At 40.8% G+C, this 20,365-nt stretch overlaps 1 protein-coding gene across 2 annotated transcripts in view; it reads left to right on the top strand.

Moving 5' to 3' along the window:
- Nucleotides 1–20,365, top strand: part of GRHL2 (grainyhead like transcription factor 2) — a 189,139-nt gene that overhangs the window by 42,982 nt on the left and 125,792 nt on the right. For both annotated transcript variants that reach the window (XM_017859460.1, XM_017859459.1), the window contains exon 2: nucleotides 11,420–11,615. In XM_017859460.1, coding sequence (XP_017714949.1) covers nucleotides 11,448–11,615 — 168 coding nt within the window. In that variant the 5' untranslated portion in view covers nucleotides 11,420–11,447. The remainder of the gene's footprint in view (nucleotides 1–11,419; nucleotides 11,616–20,365) is intronic.

Here is a 20,365-nt window from a genome sequence, read left to right as displayed (position 1 = left end):
AAGGAGCATGAAAGCAACTAGTAGTCAAACAATCATTTTTGGCATTTAAATTGTGACATTAATCCTGGGTAGGAAAATTGGTTCATTAATTTCCATTTGAAAGTCTTATTCTGTTAATGGGAAAAAGACCAATATTCCAAAAGAAAAAAGTAAGTATCAGATTTTGAAGCTTTGCTCTTTCATTTTTGGTCTGAATATGGTCATTTTTTTGCTGGGAAGCTGAAGTGATTACATAAGTCGGTAATCAGCCGTAGTGAATCAGCTACAAGAAAATGAGACCAATCTCAAGTGCTCAAGACTCAGAATATTAACTATTTAGAGAGTAGAATTCGGCCGGGCGCAGTGGCTCATGCCTGTAATCCCAGCACTTTGGGAGGCCGAGGCGGGCGGATCACGAGGTCAGGAGTTTGAGACCAGCCTGACCAACGTGATGAAACCCTGTCCCTACTAAAAATACAAAAATTTGCTGGGCGTAGTGGCTCATGCCTGCAATCCCAGCTACTTGGGGGCTGAGGCAGGAGAATTGCTTGAATCTGGGAGATGGAGGTTGTAGTGAGCCGAAATGGCGCCACTGCACTCCAGCCTGGGGGAGAGAGCGAGACTCTGACTCAAAAAAAAAAAAAAAAAAAAGAGAGAGAGTAGAATTCATGTGCTCTCAAGATAAAGGCTATGCTTTTGTGTGTGTGTATGTGTGCGTGTGTGTGTGTGTGTGTGTGTGTGACAGAGAGAGAGATAAAGAGAAAGAGGTGGGGGAGAGGACAGTTGAGACAGAGTACATAGCATGAAATCCTAGAAATTATATAAATGTTTCACTACTTCTAAGGAAGGGGTAGTGGATAGAAATTTTTTTTGCCCCTAAGTCAAGTCAGTGTTGGGAATGATGGACAACAGGTAGAAGAAAGGAATTCTTAATATCATGCTTTTGCTGATTGAAGTTTAGCTTTCCCCTCCAGTTGCCTCAGGTCTGAATATAAATATCCTTGGTTTCCTAGCTCGCATTTAAGGAGAATAGAAGAATGAATCCCCACATTTTTTTTTTTTTAATTTGAAGGGGAGAATTAAGAGGGAGGAGAAAGTTCAAACTGGATCGATGCTTATTAAATTACATTTATAATTATGCTTCCTAAAATCAAAAGCATAGCACTTTATATCTCACAACCAACTTTACAAATATGCTGTGAATTGATTTTATGAAAACATGAAGAATGCAGCTCCTCCCATTCTCTCATTAATATTTTAACGCACAACTTTTACTTCAGTTCCTCAATGGCAATGGAGCTTTTATTCATTCATTCAACAGATGTTAATTGACTACCAAGTATGTGGCAGACGCTGTTCAAGGTGCTTGTGATATATTTATGAACAAAACAACCCTAGCCCCTTGGAGCTTAGGTTCTAGCAGAGGTAGACAGACAAGGAACATTGACCATAATAAAAAACTAAGTTACGTTGCGTTTAAGGAGGTGATGGCTGTTATGGAAAAAAGAAAGAGTAGAGAGCTGGGTAAAGGAGATAGAAAGTTTTAAAGGAATTGGAAATTCCAACATGGATGGAGGCAGATTGCTGCATTAAGTAGGGTAGTCAGGTTAAGTCTCATTAAGGTGAGATTTGGACAAAAGCTTAAAGGAGATGAGAGAGCTAGCCTTAGGTATTTGGGGGAAGAATGTTCTGGGAAGATGAAACAGCTGAAGTCAAGACTTTAAGGTGGGACCAGTGCAGCAAGATGAGAATGAGTGAGAAGAAGAGTATCAGGAGAATAGACTGTAGAAGTAAGGGACCCATGATCCTGGGGGACCCGGTAGGTCATTGTAACAACCATCACTTCTATTCTAAAGGAAATGGGGAGTCATTACAGAATTGAGCATGAGAGGGCATGATGTGATTTCTGTTTCAGTGGGATTTCTCTAGATGCTGTTTAGTTGAGAATAGACTGGAAAGGAGGCAGGGGGTAATCATAAAAGCAGGGAAACCTATTAGGAAACTGTATTCATTTTCTATTCCTGTGTAACATACTATCTCAAAATTTAGCAGCTAAACTAGCATACATTCATGATCTCATGTACTTTCTGAGGAATCTGGGACCAGCTTAGCTGTGAGGTTCTGGCTCAGGGTCTCAAAAGGTGGCAGTCAAGTTGTCATTTGGATTCATAATTGATTCAAAACTTGACTCAGACTGGAGAGTCTACTAGGCTCACTCATCTGGTTGTGGGCAGCCCTTAGTTCCTCACCAGCTGTCAAGGCTTCAGTTCCTTGCCAAAATATGACACAATATGGTAGTATGCTAGCACAAGGGGATGGGGTGGGAGTGGGGGAGAGACTTACAAAGATGGAAGCTGCAGAGTTTTATTGTCTAGCTCTGTAGTGATATACTATCACTTCTGTTATGTGCTATTGGTCATACAGACCAACCTTGGTCCAATGTAGGAGAAGACTTGCAAGTGTGTGAATTCTAGAAGCCAAGGATCAATAAGGGCCATATGGGAGGCTGGCTACCACAGAGACAATGCAATAATCCAAGTGCAAGATGATGGTGGTTTGGACCGGGGTGCTAGCAGTGGAGGTAGTGAGAAGTGGTCAGATTCTGGATATGTTTTGAAAGCAGACCCACTGGGATTTTCTAATGAAGTGGATGTAAGAAAATGAGGAATCAAGTATGACTCCAAGTATTGCAACTAGAAGGGTAGAGTTTTCACCAACAGAGACAGGAAAGGCTGAGGGCAGACAAGGATTTAAAGTGTCTTGTGGTGGTGATTTAAGAGCAAATGTTTGGCTTTCCTACATTATTTATCTTGCTCTTCTCTAATCCTCATCATGGCCCAATTAGAGGCCACTACTCTGTGTCTAGTGCTCTGCTAGGTGCATTACATGCATTTCTCTAATTTAATTTATCAGCTTTTTCACAAATGAGAAAGCTGAGATCCAGACGGGTTGAATCACTTGTTCTATGTGATAAGGCTAGTTAAGTTCTGTGTGACAGGGATTTGACTCTACGACCATCTCCTGTGGTCAGATTCTGGATGTATTTTGTAGCTATGTTACCCTGGACAACTTAGTTAACCTTTGTGTGTGTTAACACTTTCTACAAACAATCTGACACACTTTAGACGTAAGTGCCTAGAGCCAGTCTGGGTGTGTATGTGTGTTAATTTACTCAGGGAGGTGTGTGTGTGTGTGTGTGTGAATGCACTTGGGGATGAGGTAGAGTTTGCTGCTTCTAGAAGAAAGCCAAAGGCTAAGCTAGAGAAGAAGGTTTTCCAGATCCCAGGGTGAAGCCAGGCTGTTGTGAATCCAAGGCAGGACAAAGGTCAGTGACTGTGCATGGGAACTGCTGGGTTTTTTATTTGATGATTCAAAATGCCACTGTTTTGGTGGTGTTGCTGGATCCGACAGTTCAGTGACAGTTTTCTTTTTTCTTTTTCTTTCTTTTCTTTTTTTTCTTTCTTTTTTTTTTTTTGAGACGGAGTCTCACTCTGTTGCCCAGGCTGTAGTGCAGTGGCTTGATCTTGGCTCACTGCAGCCTCCGCCTTCCAGGTTCAAGTGATTTTCCTGCCTCAGCCTCCCAGGTAGCTGGGATTACAGGTGTGCACCACCATGCCTGGCTAATTTTTTGTATTTTCAGTTGAGATAGGGTTTCGCCATGTTGACCAGGCTGGTCTTGAACTCCCGACCTCAGGTGATCCACCCGCCTCAGCCTCCCAAAGTGCTGGGATTACAGGTGTGAGCCACTGCACCTGGCCTTCAGTGACAGTTTTCTTTTCATAGTCAATCATCTTTGCATGATACAAATTAAATGGTAGATTTTGTAATAAATAACACATAGGCCGTAAAAGTTTTTAGCAAAGGGAGGCCCTGAAAGACTAAAATAGGGAAAATCCTGGAAAATTTTTTGGAGGATGGGATGTTGCAGCTGGACTTTGATAAGAGCACAATTTAGACAGAGAAACAGGGAGGGAATTTCAGGCAGGGAAACAGTCTGAGCAAAGGGATAGAAGTAAGAATGGGCGTCTTTAGGAAGCTGCAGAGAAAATGGCTTAATTCCTTATATCAAATAAGTACAAGGAAGTACATTTTGAAAAGTAGGTTGGGACCAGATAGTAGAAGCCCTTAAATGTCAGACGGAGGATTTTGGACTTGATGTTATAGGCAGTAAAGAGTCATAGTACACTCTGAAAAATCACGTTCTGTGAAGATTATCTCACTAGCCTTCAATATGGATCAAAGAGGGGAAAGTTGAAGGCATGAAGAGATAAGACTGAAGCTGTAATCATAAATATGGTGATTGACTTCATGTAAGGGATAAAGAGAAAGAATAATAGCATGTATGCTGCTTTTATAGTGTGTCAGTCTATTTAATTCTGACAAAAACAGTAGGAAGTGAATACCATTATTCTGTCTACATTGGGATACGTCTCCATTTTATAGGTGAAGAAACCGATACACAGAAAGGTTAATTAAGTAATCCAGGGTAACACAGCTAATGAGTGGTGCAGCCAAGATTTGAACCCAGGCAGTCTGGCTTCAGAGTCTGGATATTATTAAAACAGTACATAAGGTTTGGCCTTAAGTGACTGGGAACAGATAATGATGAGGAGTGTCTGGTTGAGAAATGATGATTCGCTTAGTGTTGAAGACATTGAGTTTAAATTGAAAAGATTCTTTTTTTTAACTGTTATTTTACATTCAGGGGTACATGTGCAGGTCTGTTATATAGTAAACTCATGTCACAAGAGTTTGATGTACAGATTATTTCATCACGCAGGTACTAAGCCTAGTACCCATATTTATTTTTTATGCTCCTATCCCTCCCCTCCCCTCGCCCTCGGCCCTGTGGTAGGCACCAGTGTCTGTTGTTTGTCTCTTTGTGTCCATTTGTTCCCATCATTTGGCTCCCACTTATAAGTGAGAACATGCAGTATTTGGTTTTCTATTCCTGTGTTAGTTTAAGGATAATAACCTCTGGCTCCATCTATGTCCCTGCAAAGGACCTGGATCTCGTTCTTTTTATGGCTGCATAGTATTCCATGATGTATATGTACCACATTTTCTTTATCCATTCTTCTATTGATGGGCATTAGGTTGATTCCACAACAAAAGGATTCTATGTAGAAATACAGAAATGGTTCTCAAGTACTATAAATCTGTTAGTCATTAAGGTAGAGCAATGAAAGCTGTTAGAACAATAATGTAGATAAATAAGAAAAAGACCAAGGAATGATCAGAGTTAGAGAAGGAAGAGGAGAGTTCAAGTAGAACAGAAATTAGAAAAGAATGGTTGGCTAAAGAGAAGAACTACCTTATCATACTGTCTCACAAGTAAAGCAGGATTTTATAAAAGTAAAAAATGGACAAGAAAATTCAAGGAGTTAAGACCCAAAAACAGTCCATTGGACTCTTAGCTGGTTATTAGTAGAATTAGCTCTATGGAAGGTACTACTACTATCTAACTATTATCTAGGGAAGATCTATAATGCACCAAGCACTTCAAATGGAAATATCTGAGTGATTCCTTTAGAATAATATAAAATATCATGATACAGAAGAAGAAATGGAAGCTCAAAGAGATACCTGCTCATCAAGGAGATGAGCAACTCATCTGAATTCATTCATTGATAGAGCTGAGATTTAAACTGAAGTTACTCAACTCCAAAAGCATCCTCCCCTAGATCAAGACAAAAATTCCATAAAACACAAACCAATGTCCTTGTAGAAATGGATATGAGAAGTTGATTAAAAGTAATAATTTGTGTGCGTACTTCACCGTCCTAGTTTTTTCCTTTGTTATTTTCTTTTTTTTAAAAAAAAATTCTTTTCTTTGTTTTTGTTCTCTACAAACCTTGTGTCTAGGGCTGATTTTCAACAGATCACTGTGAGGGGGCTGCCCTGCTACATAAGAAGGCCTGACCTGGAAGCAGATCATCCACTTATGGTTTAGCACCGGGTTCACCATGAACATGCATTGTGTGACGGGCACTGTCCTAGTTTTTGTTTTGGATCCCAAGTGTCTTTATAAGTGGATTTGTGTCTGGATCTGTTGACCATTATTGCACATATCTTTAGAAGGGGAAAATGTTATGTGTTAAGCTTCCTCTGCTTCTCCCCGGTAAAGCATTCCTGCATTTGACTCCTATTATACTCAGGGGAGCATGGAGGGGGCTGTCCTGGCAGAATGCTCTGGAGCCTTGTGGACTGGCTGGTCTTGGTCTCAGTGGCACAGCTGCGTGGTCCATTTCACTGCTTCAGCTGGTGACTCGTCTTTCAGCCATCTCCCAGCAGTGAAGTCATGGATTAAAGAAAACAAACGAGAGAGAGAAAAAAAAAAAGTTGTCTGTGTGACATGGCCTTAGCCTTGCTGTGATTGCTCTGACGATCACCAAAATTTTCCTCCAAAGCGGGACCTTGGGATTGAGTTTACAGTTGCTGTTTACTGTTCTGTGTTTGAGGCTACCCAGGACATAGCCCACCTAAAGCTTCACAGAGGATATTTAAGAAATGGACCAGAAAAGAATTAGAATTGCCCTTCCAAAAGAGCAATGATAAAACAGCTTCAGAGTGTTCCTAATTGTGGTGAAAGCTGCTCTGTGAAACTTTCCTTTCTTTACAAGTCTACATTTTTGCTCAGTGTACCAGAGAGATTGTTCTGTTTTTATTACATTAAACTTCATTCAACAGTGCTGTGTACCAGAGAGATTATAATTTGTGAAGAAAAAACTAAAGTCATTGTGTAGTTAAAGGGAAGAGCACAAAAGGCCCCTGTGGCTGTCAAGAATGTGAAAAGAAATGGCTAACAAAGTTGTGATTTCCCAGAATATTTTTTCCACTGATCACGTAAGGATTCATCAACAATTTCATTTTAGGGGAAAGGCTGATGCCACTCTTAAATTTATGAGTCAAGCTTGGTGCTAGGAAACATGAAATCAGCAAGCTAAGAGACTCAGCAGGAGGGAGTAGGGATTTTAAGAGGAAGATTTAGGGAAAAATCTCTCCAGTGAATCAGGACACATTTTAGTGAAAATCGAGACTTGGCTCTGATCCTTCAGCTTGGTGCTTCCTGCTAAACTTTTGGAATTTAGCCAGTGTTATAATTAACACCTCACCCCACCCACACTCCTCCACAGCAATGTGTGTGTCTCTGAGGCATGACAGAGTAAAATCCTCATCCTTTTCAATGGTGTGGTCACTCCAAATAACGTGAAGTCCTTCCTGCAGGACTGGGCATTTTTGGAAGTGTGCATGATGCCTGTGTCTTCATGGGCAACAACTGAGGTTCCAAATCCTCTATTTTACTCTCCAAGTGGAGGCTGCAGACCAGGCACCCCGGGTGGCCCCAACTAATCAATTGTGGTGGGCCGGGTGACACTGTCACGGCCCGGGCCCACCACCTCTGCTGCTTTCTTAGTTCTTCCCGAAGGCCTCGTTATAGATCCTCAGGAGTCCACCAGCATTTCCTGTCTCCAAATCTAACCCTGCATATTTAGAAGTTTTCTATATGGAAATACTATTTTATCATTAGATTAAATATGTACATTTTTTCTAACGGACTCTCCAAAATAAATACAAATGTGCTCCTTTTGTAAGAAAATCCCATTATTCTGCACACTACTGAAGTATCCTTCACTTTTAAAAGCATTTCCCACATATCCCTATCTCAGCACTGACCAGCACATTCCTACCTATGCTTCAGCTTTGTTTAGAAATATTGGCCCCCTTCTTTGTCCCCTCATTAGGTTAGTCCCCTCTGTCATGTGCCCTCACAACACCACCCTTTCTCACATGCATGGCCCTGTAGTAGTGATATTCTCTCTCTCTGGCAGGTGTGTGGGGTAAGGAACAGTATGTTACGTGCCACTCCATCCTTAACAACCAGCACAATGTCTGGCAACTATTGGGCTCTCAATAAATATTTAAAGAATATTGTTAAATGAATAACTTTAATTTCCCTTCAGTTAATGATTATCTTTAAGACTTTTAAATTATTCTCAACTTTACCAAAAATTGATATATCCACAAATTTTATGGGAACATAAAACTGTGCAGTGATAGTCATACCTGTTATTTGCAAAGTACTATGCAGTTTGCAGAATCCTATTTTATCAATTATTTTATTTGATCTTCACAAGCACATTGTAAGGTAAGTAGGGTGGGCATTGCTATTCCTATTTAAGGCAGGAGAAACTAAACGTTAGACATTACCCAGCTTCCCACCACTGTAAATGGTGAACAAGTACTTACTTCTAAGGTCTATGCTACTCCATGTCACCATAGTGTCTAATAGTATGGTAGTAAGCCCACCAACCAGGGTGTTTATTTTTCCTTTTTTTTTTTTTTTTTGAGATGGAGTCTCGCTCTGTCACCCAGGCTGGAGTGGAGTGGCACGATTTCGGCTTACTGCAACCTCTGCCTCCCTGAGTCCAGCAATTCTCCTGCCTCAGCCTCCCAAGTGGCTGGGATTACAGGCACACATCACCATGCCCGGCTAATTTTTGTATTTTTAGTAGAAATGGGGTTTCACCATGTTGGCCAGGCTGGTCTCGAACTCCTGACCTTGTGATCTGCCTGCCTTGGCCTCCCAAAGTGCTGGGATTACAGGCGTGAGCCACCATGCCCAGTCTTAGGGTGTTTTCTCATGTATTCCAAGAAGCCTGATTATACCCCTGTAATCTAACTCATTTTCAATTGAGTCAGTGTTCACTCTTTCCTTCCAATCAGTTTCATCAAACCACTGGCTCAAAGAGCCTGATTCAGAGACCTAGCGACCCGAATTCCGCTCTGCTAAACGTGTATTTCCCATCTGTCCCATCCCAAACATATCTTACCAATGTCAGTGTCTTTTTTTCTGAACTTACACTGAAGCATGCACCCTGACAGCACATAAAGGGCCCTTGACACACTCTTTGTTGTGAGTTCACACCAGTTCTCCATCACAAAGTGAGCTGAGGAACCATCTACCATTAGGAGATCCCATAGGAGTGTCAGCAAAAATAGACCTCTTTTTTTTTTTAAGTCTTTCTTTTCTATTTTCCATTTTAGTTTATTTCTATATTTTTCATTTCAATAGCTTTAGGGGTACAGGTGGTTTTTGGTTACATGGATGCATTGTATAGTGGTGAAGTCTGGGCTTTTAATGCACCTGTCACCTGAATAGTGTACATTGTACCAATGTTTATTAGATCACTCTCTTTGCCTTTGCATACCCATAGCTGCTTAGCTCCCACTTATAAGTGAGAACATGTGGTATTTGTTTTTTGTTGTTGTTGTTCCTGAGTTACTTCATTTAGGATAGTGGCCTCCAGTTCCATCACTGTTGCTGCAAAGGACCTTATTTCATTCTTTTTTAATGGCTGAGTAGTATTTCATGGTGTGTGTGTGTGTGTGTACAACACATTTTCTTTATCCACTCATCGATTGATGGGTACATAGGTTTTTCCATATCTTTGCAATTGTGAATTGTGCTGTGATAAACATATGAGTGGAGGTGTCTTTTTAATATAATGACTTATTTTCCTTTGGGTAAATACCTAGCAATGGAATTGCTGGAAAGAATGGTAGATCTACTTTTGGTTCTTTGAAAAATCTCCATACTGTTTTCCATAGAGATACATTTATATCAACAGTATATAGCTGTTCCCTTTCCACCGCATTTGCACCAACATATGTTGGTTCTTGGCAAAAAAGGACCTCTTTTATGACTGCATGACCATCAGAAGGCCTTGGTAGTTGAATTTCCATTGAGTGATGTTGGCGTTGCCTTTGCCAGCCTTGTCACATGTCCCTGCCATGTTACGATGTGCTGACTTAGGTGTTACTGAAATACAATGTCTCATTGTTCCATGTTGGTTTCATTTCAATGAACAAGCATATGAGGGCTAGGAGAGAAGTGACCAAACCTCTGCAGGCTCTGTTGTTTGATAGCTGAGCACCCAGCATGGGGAGATGCTGAGGACTGTCATGGTCTTTGGGTACTTGAGTCATCACACTCACCTGAAGACATTGCCTTGTTTGTCAATTGCTGCTTTATGCAAGGCTAGCTTGGTTAGGATTGATTGACTCCCACCCATTTATGTTTCTACTGTAAATTCCCCATGTAGACTCCCTCACTTTCCATGATGGTCTTTGTAGCTTGTGACTTTTATATCACCTAAATATTGTAGAATTCTGTAGCAGCACAGGATCTACAATAGAGTCTGTCTCATTCCTGCTGTTCCATATCATTTTATACAACATTACCTGTAATACATTGTGTTTGCAAAGTAGCTTACATTGCCTTTTTAAATTGAGACATGGGTTCATCTATAATTTGCTAGTAATTTCAAGTATAGATTAAACTAGATAAAAGTTTTCAATAATCATTAGCATATTGATTACATTTAATGTCTTGCATTTATTTATAATGAGAACTCAGAGAATGAAATGAAACCTGCTCTCTCTTAGGGTTCCATTCTTGCATTCATTAATAAAGAACAATTAGGCCAGGCTTGGTGGCACATGCTTGTAATCCTTAAGCTCTGGGAGGCCCAGGCAGATGGATCACCTGAAGTCAGGAGTTTGAGACCAGCCTGGCCAATGTGGCGAAACCCTGTCTCTATTGAAAATACAAAAATTAGCCAAGCATGGTGGCAGTCACCTGTAATTCCACTTACTTGGGAGGCTGAGGCAGAGAATCCTTGAACCTGGGAAGTGGAGGTTTCAGTGAACCAAGATTGCGCCATTGCACTCCAGCCTGGATGACAAGAGTGAAACTCTGTCTCAGAAAAAGAAAAAAGAATAAATAAATAAAATTACTTGGCCCCTAGAATGACTGGATACAGAGCCCTGAGTTTGAAGAGGACCAACTGTCTGTACTGCTATAACAGAATACCTGACCCTGGGTAGAAATTTATTGGCTCACAATTCTGAAGGTCGGGAAGTCCAGGATCAAGGGGCAGCATCTGACCAGGGACTTCTTGCTGCATCATCTTATGGGGAAAGATGGAAGGGTAAAGAGAGAGCAAGATGGAAAGAGAGCAAGAGGGGGCAAAGCTATTTCAGTCACAATGAACTCACTCCTTTGATAATGGCATTAATCCATTCATGACCTAAACACCTCTTAAAGAGGAGTGGGCTCAACACCACGTGGAAGCCCTACCTTCCAATGCCATCACAATGTTCATGAAATTTTAATTTAGGTTTTGGAGGGGATGAACATTCAAACCATAATACCAACTTATACTACTGGGACTACTTTTTAAAGACTTATTACTTCGCCTAGACAGTAAAAAAATAAATCAGTGGTTGTCACTCTAACTTTAATCTTCTTCCCTTCCTTCTCCCCCATTCTGAGGAAATGAAAATTAAGGTTTGTAGTCATGTAATGTGTATATTATTAGGGGTAAGAAATTTGCTCTCTCTGATAATGAACCTTACATTTCTCTTGTTTTTACAGTAATAAAAGACTAGTGGCCTTAGTGCCCATGCCCAGTGACCCTCCATTCAATACCCGAAGAGCCTACACCAGTGAGGATGAAGCCTGGAAGTCATACTTGGAGAATCCCCTGACGGCGGCCACCAAGGCCATGATGAGCATTAATGGTGATGAGGACAGTGCTGCTGCCCTCGGCCTGCTCTATGACTACTACAAGGTAGGTCCCCAGCCTCCACTTTTCTCTTCTTCCTGCTCCAGGACATCCGTTTGCTGGTGGGAAGATGGAATAGATTCTTCATCCCAGACCAGGGAACTAATAGCATTTCCAAACTCAATATAGAATTCAGCCTCTTCCTGTTCTCATTGCCCTCTACTTCCCCATCTACAAAGCTCAACTTTATCACCCACCCAGAGGAAGTGCTCATTTTGGGATAATATTTTTTGTGTTCTTTGTTCACATGCATAAATATTATTTGCATATTATTCTTATATTACAAATACTTCCTTGTTACCATGTTTACTTTAGGATTATTATTTTTGCTGAATGAAGTATATTACATTGTGTGGCTTTATTAATCCATTTTCACACTGCTGATAAAGACATACCACAGACTGAGAAGAAAAAGAGGTTTAATTGGACTTACAGTTCCACGTGGCTGGGGAGGCCTCAGAATCATGGCAGGAGGCAAAAGGCACTTCTTATGTGGCAGTAGAAACAGAAAATGAAGAAGATGCAAAAGTGGAAACCCCTGATAAAACCATTAGATCCTGTGAGACTTATTCGTGATCACAAGCACAGTATGGGGAAAACTGCTCCCATGATTCAAATTATCTGCCACAAGGTCCCTCCCACAACACATGGGAATTATGGGAGTACAATTCAAGATGAGATTTGGGTGAGGACACAGAGCCAAACCGTATCCTCGTATATGGGTATACCATAATTTAGTTATTGCTCAGTAGTTGAACATTTAGGTTGCCTCTAGATTTTTCTATTAATAAGAAACATTCAGGGTTTCTAGATTTTTCAGTTTTAAAAGGAACATTCTGATGAATACTTTTGTGGAAGACGTTTGCAGCAATTACAATACCTAATTTTGTTACAACCCTAACTTTCTCCATTGTTTTGATGAGTAGTAAATTTTATTATGAAAACTCTTAAGGCAAAATAAATGTAAAGCACTTACATTTCAAAATCTACTTGCCATATACTACCTATAAAATAGGAGTATTTCAGGAAATCAGACAAAAAACAATGGTTTTTCTCCAGCATAAAGAACTATGCCTGGTATGACCTGCTCCTTTTGAATTATTGAAGTGTAGAAAATGGACAAGTATTTACTGAATGAGATTTATTACCTGCCTTGATTGTAAACACCTTTGGTTGATGCTGGGAATTGGCACAAATGTGAGGATGGCTGTGTTTATTTTGCTGGTTGGGCACAATGAACTCTTATTTTAGAATAAGAACTGAATCCCACCTTCCCTTCTCCCTCCATCATGGAAAAACCAGAGGTTTCGGCAAAATCATGCAGGAGAGATAATTTCCCTTTTCGTAACCTTCGGTCTCTGCTTCCTGTTTCCTTTCTGCTTCCGACTTCCTGTTAACTTCCAGCAGCCTCCACTTTGCAAGCTATTGTCTCCTGTCTCTTCCCTAAAACAGTTCTCATGCTTTCAAAACATCTCCCACCACCACCTCTGGCATTGCCACCACACCTACTCTTCTGCCAGGGTTTTCTAAAATTACACATTCCTTTTCCAACTTCTTTCCCATTAAAACACTCAGGAGGGATTCCTCCTTGGCGGGATTATTGAAAACAAAGTGAGGCTTTATCTAAGATGGAGAACAAGGTATGAGTGGCAGGTACAAGTGACTGACAGGTAGGTCCAGGGTATTTTAAATAAAGATATTGCTAACTCAAACAAATAAATCCTTTACAGTTAGGAAGTGCTGGACAAATATACGAACGGCTTTCTCTTGGTCTAGGCTTTCTCCAGTCTAGGCTGACTTTCCCACTTATCAAGAGAGCCAGCACTGGCAGATTGTGACCACCCTCTTATGAAGGCATAAATCTCCCAGCAGGACTCGTGACATAGCAAGAAGGACCTTAACTTTGGGGGACTTGGGTTCAAGATGAAAGGATGCTTTAAGGCCTAAACTACATTGCATGTAAGTAAGGCTATTTTCTCTACAGTGAGGGGGAATTCCTGGAAAAAAAAAAAAAAAAAAACTGTGAAAACCAAAATGATTTCATGGTAGGCTTTTTTTTCTTCTTCCTTTCTGGCTGTGGTGGTTTTATACTTTTCATTCTTTCTGATTGAGGATCTCATTTGAGAAATGCAAGGATAAATTATAAATGTTTCAAACTGAAAATTTTCAAAACGTATTGAGGATAGTTGGGAAGCACAGAACTCATCAAATTAGGTTGCTTCGTGTACTGGGCCACTTCTTGAGGGCTTAACTGTTTTTGGTCTCATCCTTAGAAAGAAATTGAAAAGTGATTTTCTTCTATGATTAAAAAATAGTCAAAACCTGACAGTTGTATTGATCTTCAAAATCTATAAATATATCTTTAAAGTGACCCTGATTTGATTATTCAGATCATTACAACTTCTCTTTGTAACTTTTTTTTTTTTTGAGATGGAGTCTCGCTCTGTCACCAGGCTGGAGTGTAGTGGCAAGATCTTGGCTCACTGCAACTTCCACCTCTCGAGTTCAAGCGATTTTCCTGCCTCAGCCTCCCAAGTAGCTGGGATTACAGGCACGCTCCACCATGACCAGCTAATTCTTGTATTTTTAATAGAGACGGGGTTTCACCATGTTGGCCAGGATGGTCTGGATCTCTTGACCTCGTGATCTGCCCTCCTTGACCTCCCGAAGTGCTGGGATTACAGGCAGGAGTCACTGTGCCGGGCTTGTTTGTAACTTTTATAATGTTAAATTAATATGTCACTTAATAGTTTTCATAAGGCTTTGAAGAAATATACTAATGATATTTAGGAGAAATATATTGTTCTTATTCTTTAAAAAATAGATTTTATTCTGTTATTATGAAATGGATATAATTTCATATATCTGTATTTGATGGCAATTCTTTTTTTGTATTAGTGAGAAAGAGAAGCATACCCTAAAACAAACATAATTAGTAATTTTTTTTTTTTGTTCTGACAGAGTCTTGCTCTGTTGCCCAGGCTAGAGTGCAGTGGCATGATCTCAGCTCACTGTAACCTCCATCTCCCGAGTTTAAATGATTTTCCTGCCTCAGCCTCCCAAGTGGCTGGGACTACGATGTGCATCACTGCAACTGGCTAATTTTTTGTTTGTATTTTTAGTGGAGATGGGATTTTGCACATGTTGGCCAGGCTGCTCTTGAACTCCTGGCTTCGAGTGATCCGCCCACCTTGACCTCCCAAAGTGCTGGGATTAGTATTAGTAAATATGGGTGATTAAGTACTAGTAAATGTGGTACCTAGATTACCTGTCCTCTTATATATTTGCTAGCATTTAAAGGAAAGTTGAAATACTGCTTTCTGTAAATATTCTGAGACACCAGGTAGGGAGTTTACATAAAACTCAAGTTGCAGCCAAGTCTGTAACTCCTTCTGTTGAATTAATATTTCCAAGACCGTGTGGACTACTAGAGTTACATAGCTGCTTTTATTTCACACGAGCTTTGCTATATTTTTGCTTGAAACATTTTAGTGTTTCTGGAAAGAATTGGTCTTGTTTTCAAACACTCTATGTTCAAATGATCATTTTGAAGCCCTTTTCAGTTCCCTGGGTGTTTACAGCTTATATACGTTGGTGTTAAAGTTATAACAAAGTTAAATGTCCCTTGAGGATAGACCTTTTTCTGTAGTCAAGTGAAATGTTAATGAAATAAAGCAGTTCTGGTTTTTTGGTCTAAACTCGTGTAAACTCTGGGAAGTTAAATTATTGTAAAAATTGCTGCCATGTTATCATTTACATTTTACAGACTTTCTATGCCTCTTCAGAGTATGAATTGATTCTATTTTTGTCAAAGAAACTGTTTTTCCTCACTGTTGAAGTTGGAGTACATCATCCCTGAGGGGGCAGTCGTGGACTCTGTCCACAGGGAGGAGTTCATGAGCTGCACGCAGGCACTCCAGAAATGGTGGTCCCTGTCCTGTGAATGTGGCGAAGGCATACCTTTGCATAATACTTCATAAATTTCAAGGTCTTTTCACCTGCATTTGATAACTGTCACCACAGCATTATTGCAGTGAAGTCCATCAGGTTTTACATTTCATAGTTCCGCAACTCAGTGGGATTTACCCAAGATCACAGGACAATCCTGTACGTTTCCTAATATCCATTGTTTTACAATGTCTACCATTTACAAAATGCCCTTTTTTGAAACCACTTAAAAATTTTAAAAGTATGCATTTGGAGCTTAACAAGTTGCTTACTCATCAAGTGGTGTTTATTTTTTAAAACCCAAATGTATAGAATCTGTCATAATTTAGAGACTAAAATTCTAGCCCAGTTCTCTATCTAGTTTAAACTACTTACCAATAATAGCTCCAGAGTTGTGCGACCTTTCCATGAATTTCAGGCATGACAGAAAAACGTGACAGATTCAAGTAGCCAGATATTTTAAAACTGTTTTGACTTACTTTATGTAACTTTATTTTCCTCTTGAGAGAGCTGATTTATCATCATCTGGTTCCAGCTGTAGTGAAAAATAGGCTTCCCTGGTCAGTTGGTTTCTATCTGTTCTACTGACCAGTACTGCTGGAAACCAGTTTGTTGGCTGATTTGTTTGTCCATCTATCCATCCACCCATCCATCCATCCATCCATCCATCCATCCATCCATCCATCCACCCACCCACCCACTCACCTACACACCCACCCAAAAAATATTCACTAAGTAGCTATGACCTCCTAGCAATGGGGATAAATATTGGATATCTAAAGGCAGGTGAGACTCAGTTCACTACCTCAGAGAGATCACCGACAATCACAGTCCAGGACAAACACAGTGCTGTAAACCTATAACCATGGTTTATGGAGGTCAGTGCTCTAAAAGGGTTATGTTCTAAGAGCAGTAGATTGACTAACAACCTCCCAGATAATTCACCGGCTTTCCAGAGGAAGCAATGCATATTCTGCCACAGAGTAGAGAACGATCTGTCACATGCACCGACCAGGACAGAAAAGAGAGAGACAGAGAGACAGAGAGTTGGTGAGGGGAGTTCATAACTAAGGGCAAGATGATTTCTGGATTAATCGAGACAGAGAGTACAGAATAAAGGCTCTGAGGAGAATTATAAAGAGTTGAGTTTGATGTACCTGCAAGATGTCCAGGTAGGGGCATCTAGGACTCAAGGGAAGAGACCAAGTTCAGAGTTCTCAGTTTATCTAAAGATGGTTTGCAAAGCCAACGTTTCAAAAAAGAGCATGGTTCAAAGAAGAGCAAACCCACACGTTAATAACCACCTTTATGGTATTGTGCCTAGCACCTTAGACCGAGCACAGGTGTCTGCGCAGAGCTCACATCAGGGACTCTTGGCAACAATAACATTCACTTCCATGAATCTTTGGGGTTGCTAACATGTTTCAGTGTTTGGCATCCCTGTTCTTCTATTTCTTTGGTCCTGCCTTTTCCAGGCCATTTTCATTGATCAATTGATTCTTTCAATAAGTATTTAGTGAGGGCCTACTACATTCCAGGCACTGAGTACATAACCATGTACAAGGTGGACACAGAGATTGCCATATCATGGACACATAAAATTAGATAGGACTCAAAGTATGGGCACAAGTTAGCCTGAAGAAGGCATGGGTTGTGGTGTGGGTGTAGGAGGGGTGGGACATGTTCTAGGCAGAGAGGATTTTGTGTGATGGCTCTTTTGTGAGAAGCAGCATTGCATGGTCATAAATATAGTTGGCCCAAGTGTGAGAAGCAAAAACAGGGGCTGCCTACACTGAGATGGGAGACGGTTTTGAGACTACCTACCTGAGAGTAATGGGAAGCACTCAAGTGTTTTAAGTATAATAGCAACACGACAAGATCAGACTGCATTTTAAGCAGACCACGCTGAGTCTTCCTAATGGATCCAGGAATAATTCACAGGAATGAAATGAAGGAGAGGAGAGAGACCAGTTAGGAGTTGATTGAGCAGCCCAAGCAAGGGACCCTGGCGGCTGCGCCTGGAGGCTGGTGTCCAGGGGTTGGGGATGGGTTTCAGAGGCACAGGGGACTTTGTGCCACCTGGTTGGAAGGGGAGAGGGCAAGGGAAGCTTGATAGTCAAGAAAAATGTGATGGTGCCATAGCACATGACAAAAGAGGTAAATCATCTGTCCCTGCTTCAGAGGCCCTTCCTCATCTGGCCTTTGCTCATCTCTGAGGCCACATCTCCCCCAACTCATTCCTTATGCCGGCCATGCCTTCCTTGTTCTGTCCTGCCCTCTAACCTTTTTATAAGCAGCTCCAGTGGCTAGAAAGCCTTCTCCATCCACCTTACAAATTCCTACCAATGGCTCAGCCCGTCTGGGGAGCTCCGCTCTCTAGGCTTCTAGGGAATCCTGTCAGTAGCACAGTTTTATCTCATATCGCGGGGTATTAAATTTTTAAAACACTATAGGAATAACTATATTTTAGGAGAGAAACTAAGTGCTCTCTAGTGGGGTGGGTGAGTCATAAACTCAGGGTACAGCAGCAGGCAGAGCTGGGGAGGCAGGTCTTCTTTTTTTAATGTATGTATAGTTTTCCAGTTTATTAAGTTTTTAATCTCAATGCCAGTAGAATTTCTTTCTCCTCCCCCCTTTTATTATTTATTTTATTTTAAAATTATTATACTTTAAGTTCTGGGATACATATGCAGGTCTTTTTTTAAAAAAATTTATCATTTCAACTTTTGTTTTACATTTGGAGGTACATGTGCAGGCTTGTTACATGGATATATTGTATGATATTGAGCTTTGGGATACGACTGTGCCCAGCACCCAGGCAATGAGCATAGGACCCAAAAGGTAGTTTTTCAGCCCTTGCCCTGCATCCCTGCCTTAGTAGTCCCGTGTCTGTTGTTCCCATCTTTATGTCAATGTAGACCCAATGTTTAGCTCCTATTTATAAGTCAGAACATGTGGTATTTGGTTTTCTGTTCCTGCATTTATTCGCTTAGGATTATGGCCTCCAGCTCCACCCATCTTGCTGCAAAGGACATGATTTCCTTCTATTTTTATACCTGTGGGGTCTCCTTAAACACTTACTTCTTCCTTAATGCCTTTAAAAAATTATCATAAAAGATATATAACATAAAATTTACCATTTAACCATTAGTAAGTGTCCAGTTCTGTGGCATTAAGTACATTCACATAGTTGTGCAAACATCGCCACCATCTATCTCCAGAGCCTTTTCATTTTCCCAAACAGAAAACTCTGTACTCCTTAAACAATAATTCCTTTCTTATCCTTCTACCTGCTGGTCCTCTCTGTTTTACCTTCTGTCTATGAATTTGACTCTTCTGGGGTACCTCATCTAAGTGGAATCATACAATATTTGTCCTTTTGTATCTGGCTTAGTTTTTTACGTAGTGTCTTCAGGGTCCCTCCATATTACAACATACACCTTAATTTCATTCTCTGTTAAGGCAGCATAGTATTCCGATGTATGGCTGTGCCCCATTTTGTTTTTCCATTCATCTGCTGTAGAACATTTGGGTGGTTTCCTCCTGCGGGCTACTGTGAATAGTGCTGCAATGAACACAGGTGTATTGAGTACTGAAATTGTGTGTTTCTCTGTCATCTTCAATAGATGATGACAACTATCATTTATCTCATTTCTATCCAGTGTTTAGCAATGCTTGATATAGTATAGACTCTGAAAGTTAACATGAATGATTTACAATTGATTTATTTTGTTTTTTATTAACAAATATAAAGTACCACACACTCCAAGTGCTTTCAAAATTACATTAATTTATTTAATTTTACTAAAAACCTGTGAGATGAGGGGCTATTGTTATGCCCATTTTACAGATGAGGAAAGTGGGACAGAGTTTACTGAGTGGTAGAGCTGAGATTTGAACACAGGCAAGCAGGCTCTAGGTCTGGACTCCTGGCCACTCTGCTCTGTCCCTACCCTAAGCCAGGTGTCTGGGCTTGTGTATGTATTCAGGTAAGTGGAAATCACAGGAATTGATGGAGGACTCCAGTAGAGGCATGATTTTCATGAATGTTCTTTCATCTCAAGAAAGGAAAAGTTGCTTTTTGGGTGCAAAGGAGTTTGGCTAGAAGAAAGATCTGGAGATATAGAAAAAGAAAGAAGGAAGGAAAGAAAGAGAAAGAAAGAAAGAAAGAAAGGGAAAAGAAAGAAAGAAAGAAAGAGAAAAGAAAGATAGAAAGAAAGAAGGAAAGAAAGAAACACAAAAAATTCAATAAACCAACCCAATTCAAACCTACTTATTCATGTGTTTGAAAACTATGGAAGAGTAGACAAAATGACACTTTGGGGGCGGAGCAAGATGGCCGAATAGGAATAGCTCCAGTCTCCAATTCCCAGCACGAGCAACACAGAAGACCGGTGATTTCTGCATTTTCAACTGAGGTACTGGGGTCATCTCACTGGGGAGTGCCAGACAATCGGTGCTGGTCAGCTGCTGCAGCCTGACCAGCAAGAGCTGAAGCAGGGCGAGGCATCGCCTCACCTGGGAAGTGCAAGGGGGAAGGGAATCTCTTTTCCTAGCCAGGGGAAATGAGACACACAACACATGGAAAATCGGGTAACACCAGGAGATTATACCCACACCTGGCCGGGAGGGTCCCACGGCTACGGAGCCTCCCTCATTGCTAACACAGCAGTCTGCGATCTAACTGCAAGGCAGTAGCGAGGCTGGGGGAGGGGCACTCGCCATTGCTGAGGCTTAAGTAGGTAAACAAAGCCACTGGGAAGCTCGAACTGGGTGGAGCTCACAGCAGCTCAAGGAAGCCTGCCTGT

The sequence above is a fragment of the Rhinopithecus bieti genome, unplaced genomic scaffold (genome assembly GCF_001698545.2).
Source record: "Rhinopithecus bieti isolate Rb0 unplaced genomic scaffold, ASM169854v2 scaffold_47952, whole genome shotgun sequence".
In the NCBI taxonomy this organism is placed as follows: Eukaryota; Metazoa; Chordata; class Mammalia; order Primates; family Cercopithecidae; genus Rhinopithecus; species Rhinopithecus bieti.
The sequence above is the reverse complement of the archived record's forward strand: the minus strand, read 5'-3'. Positions and strand labels throughout refer to the sequence as shown.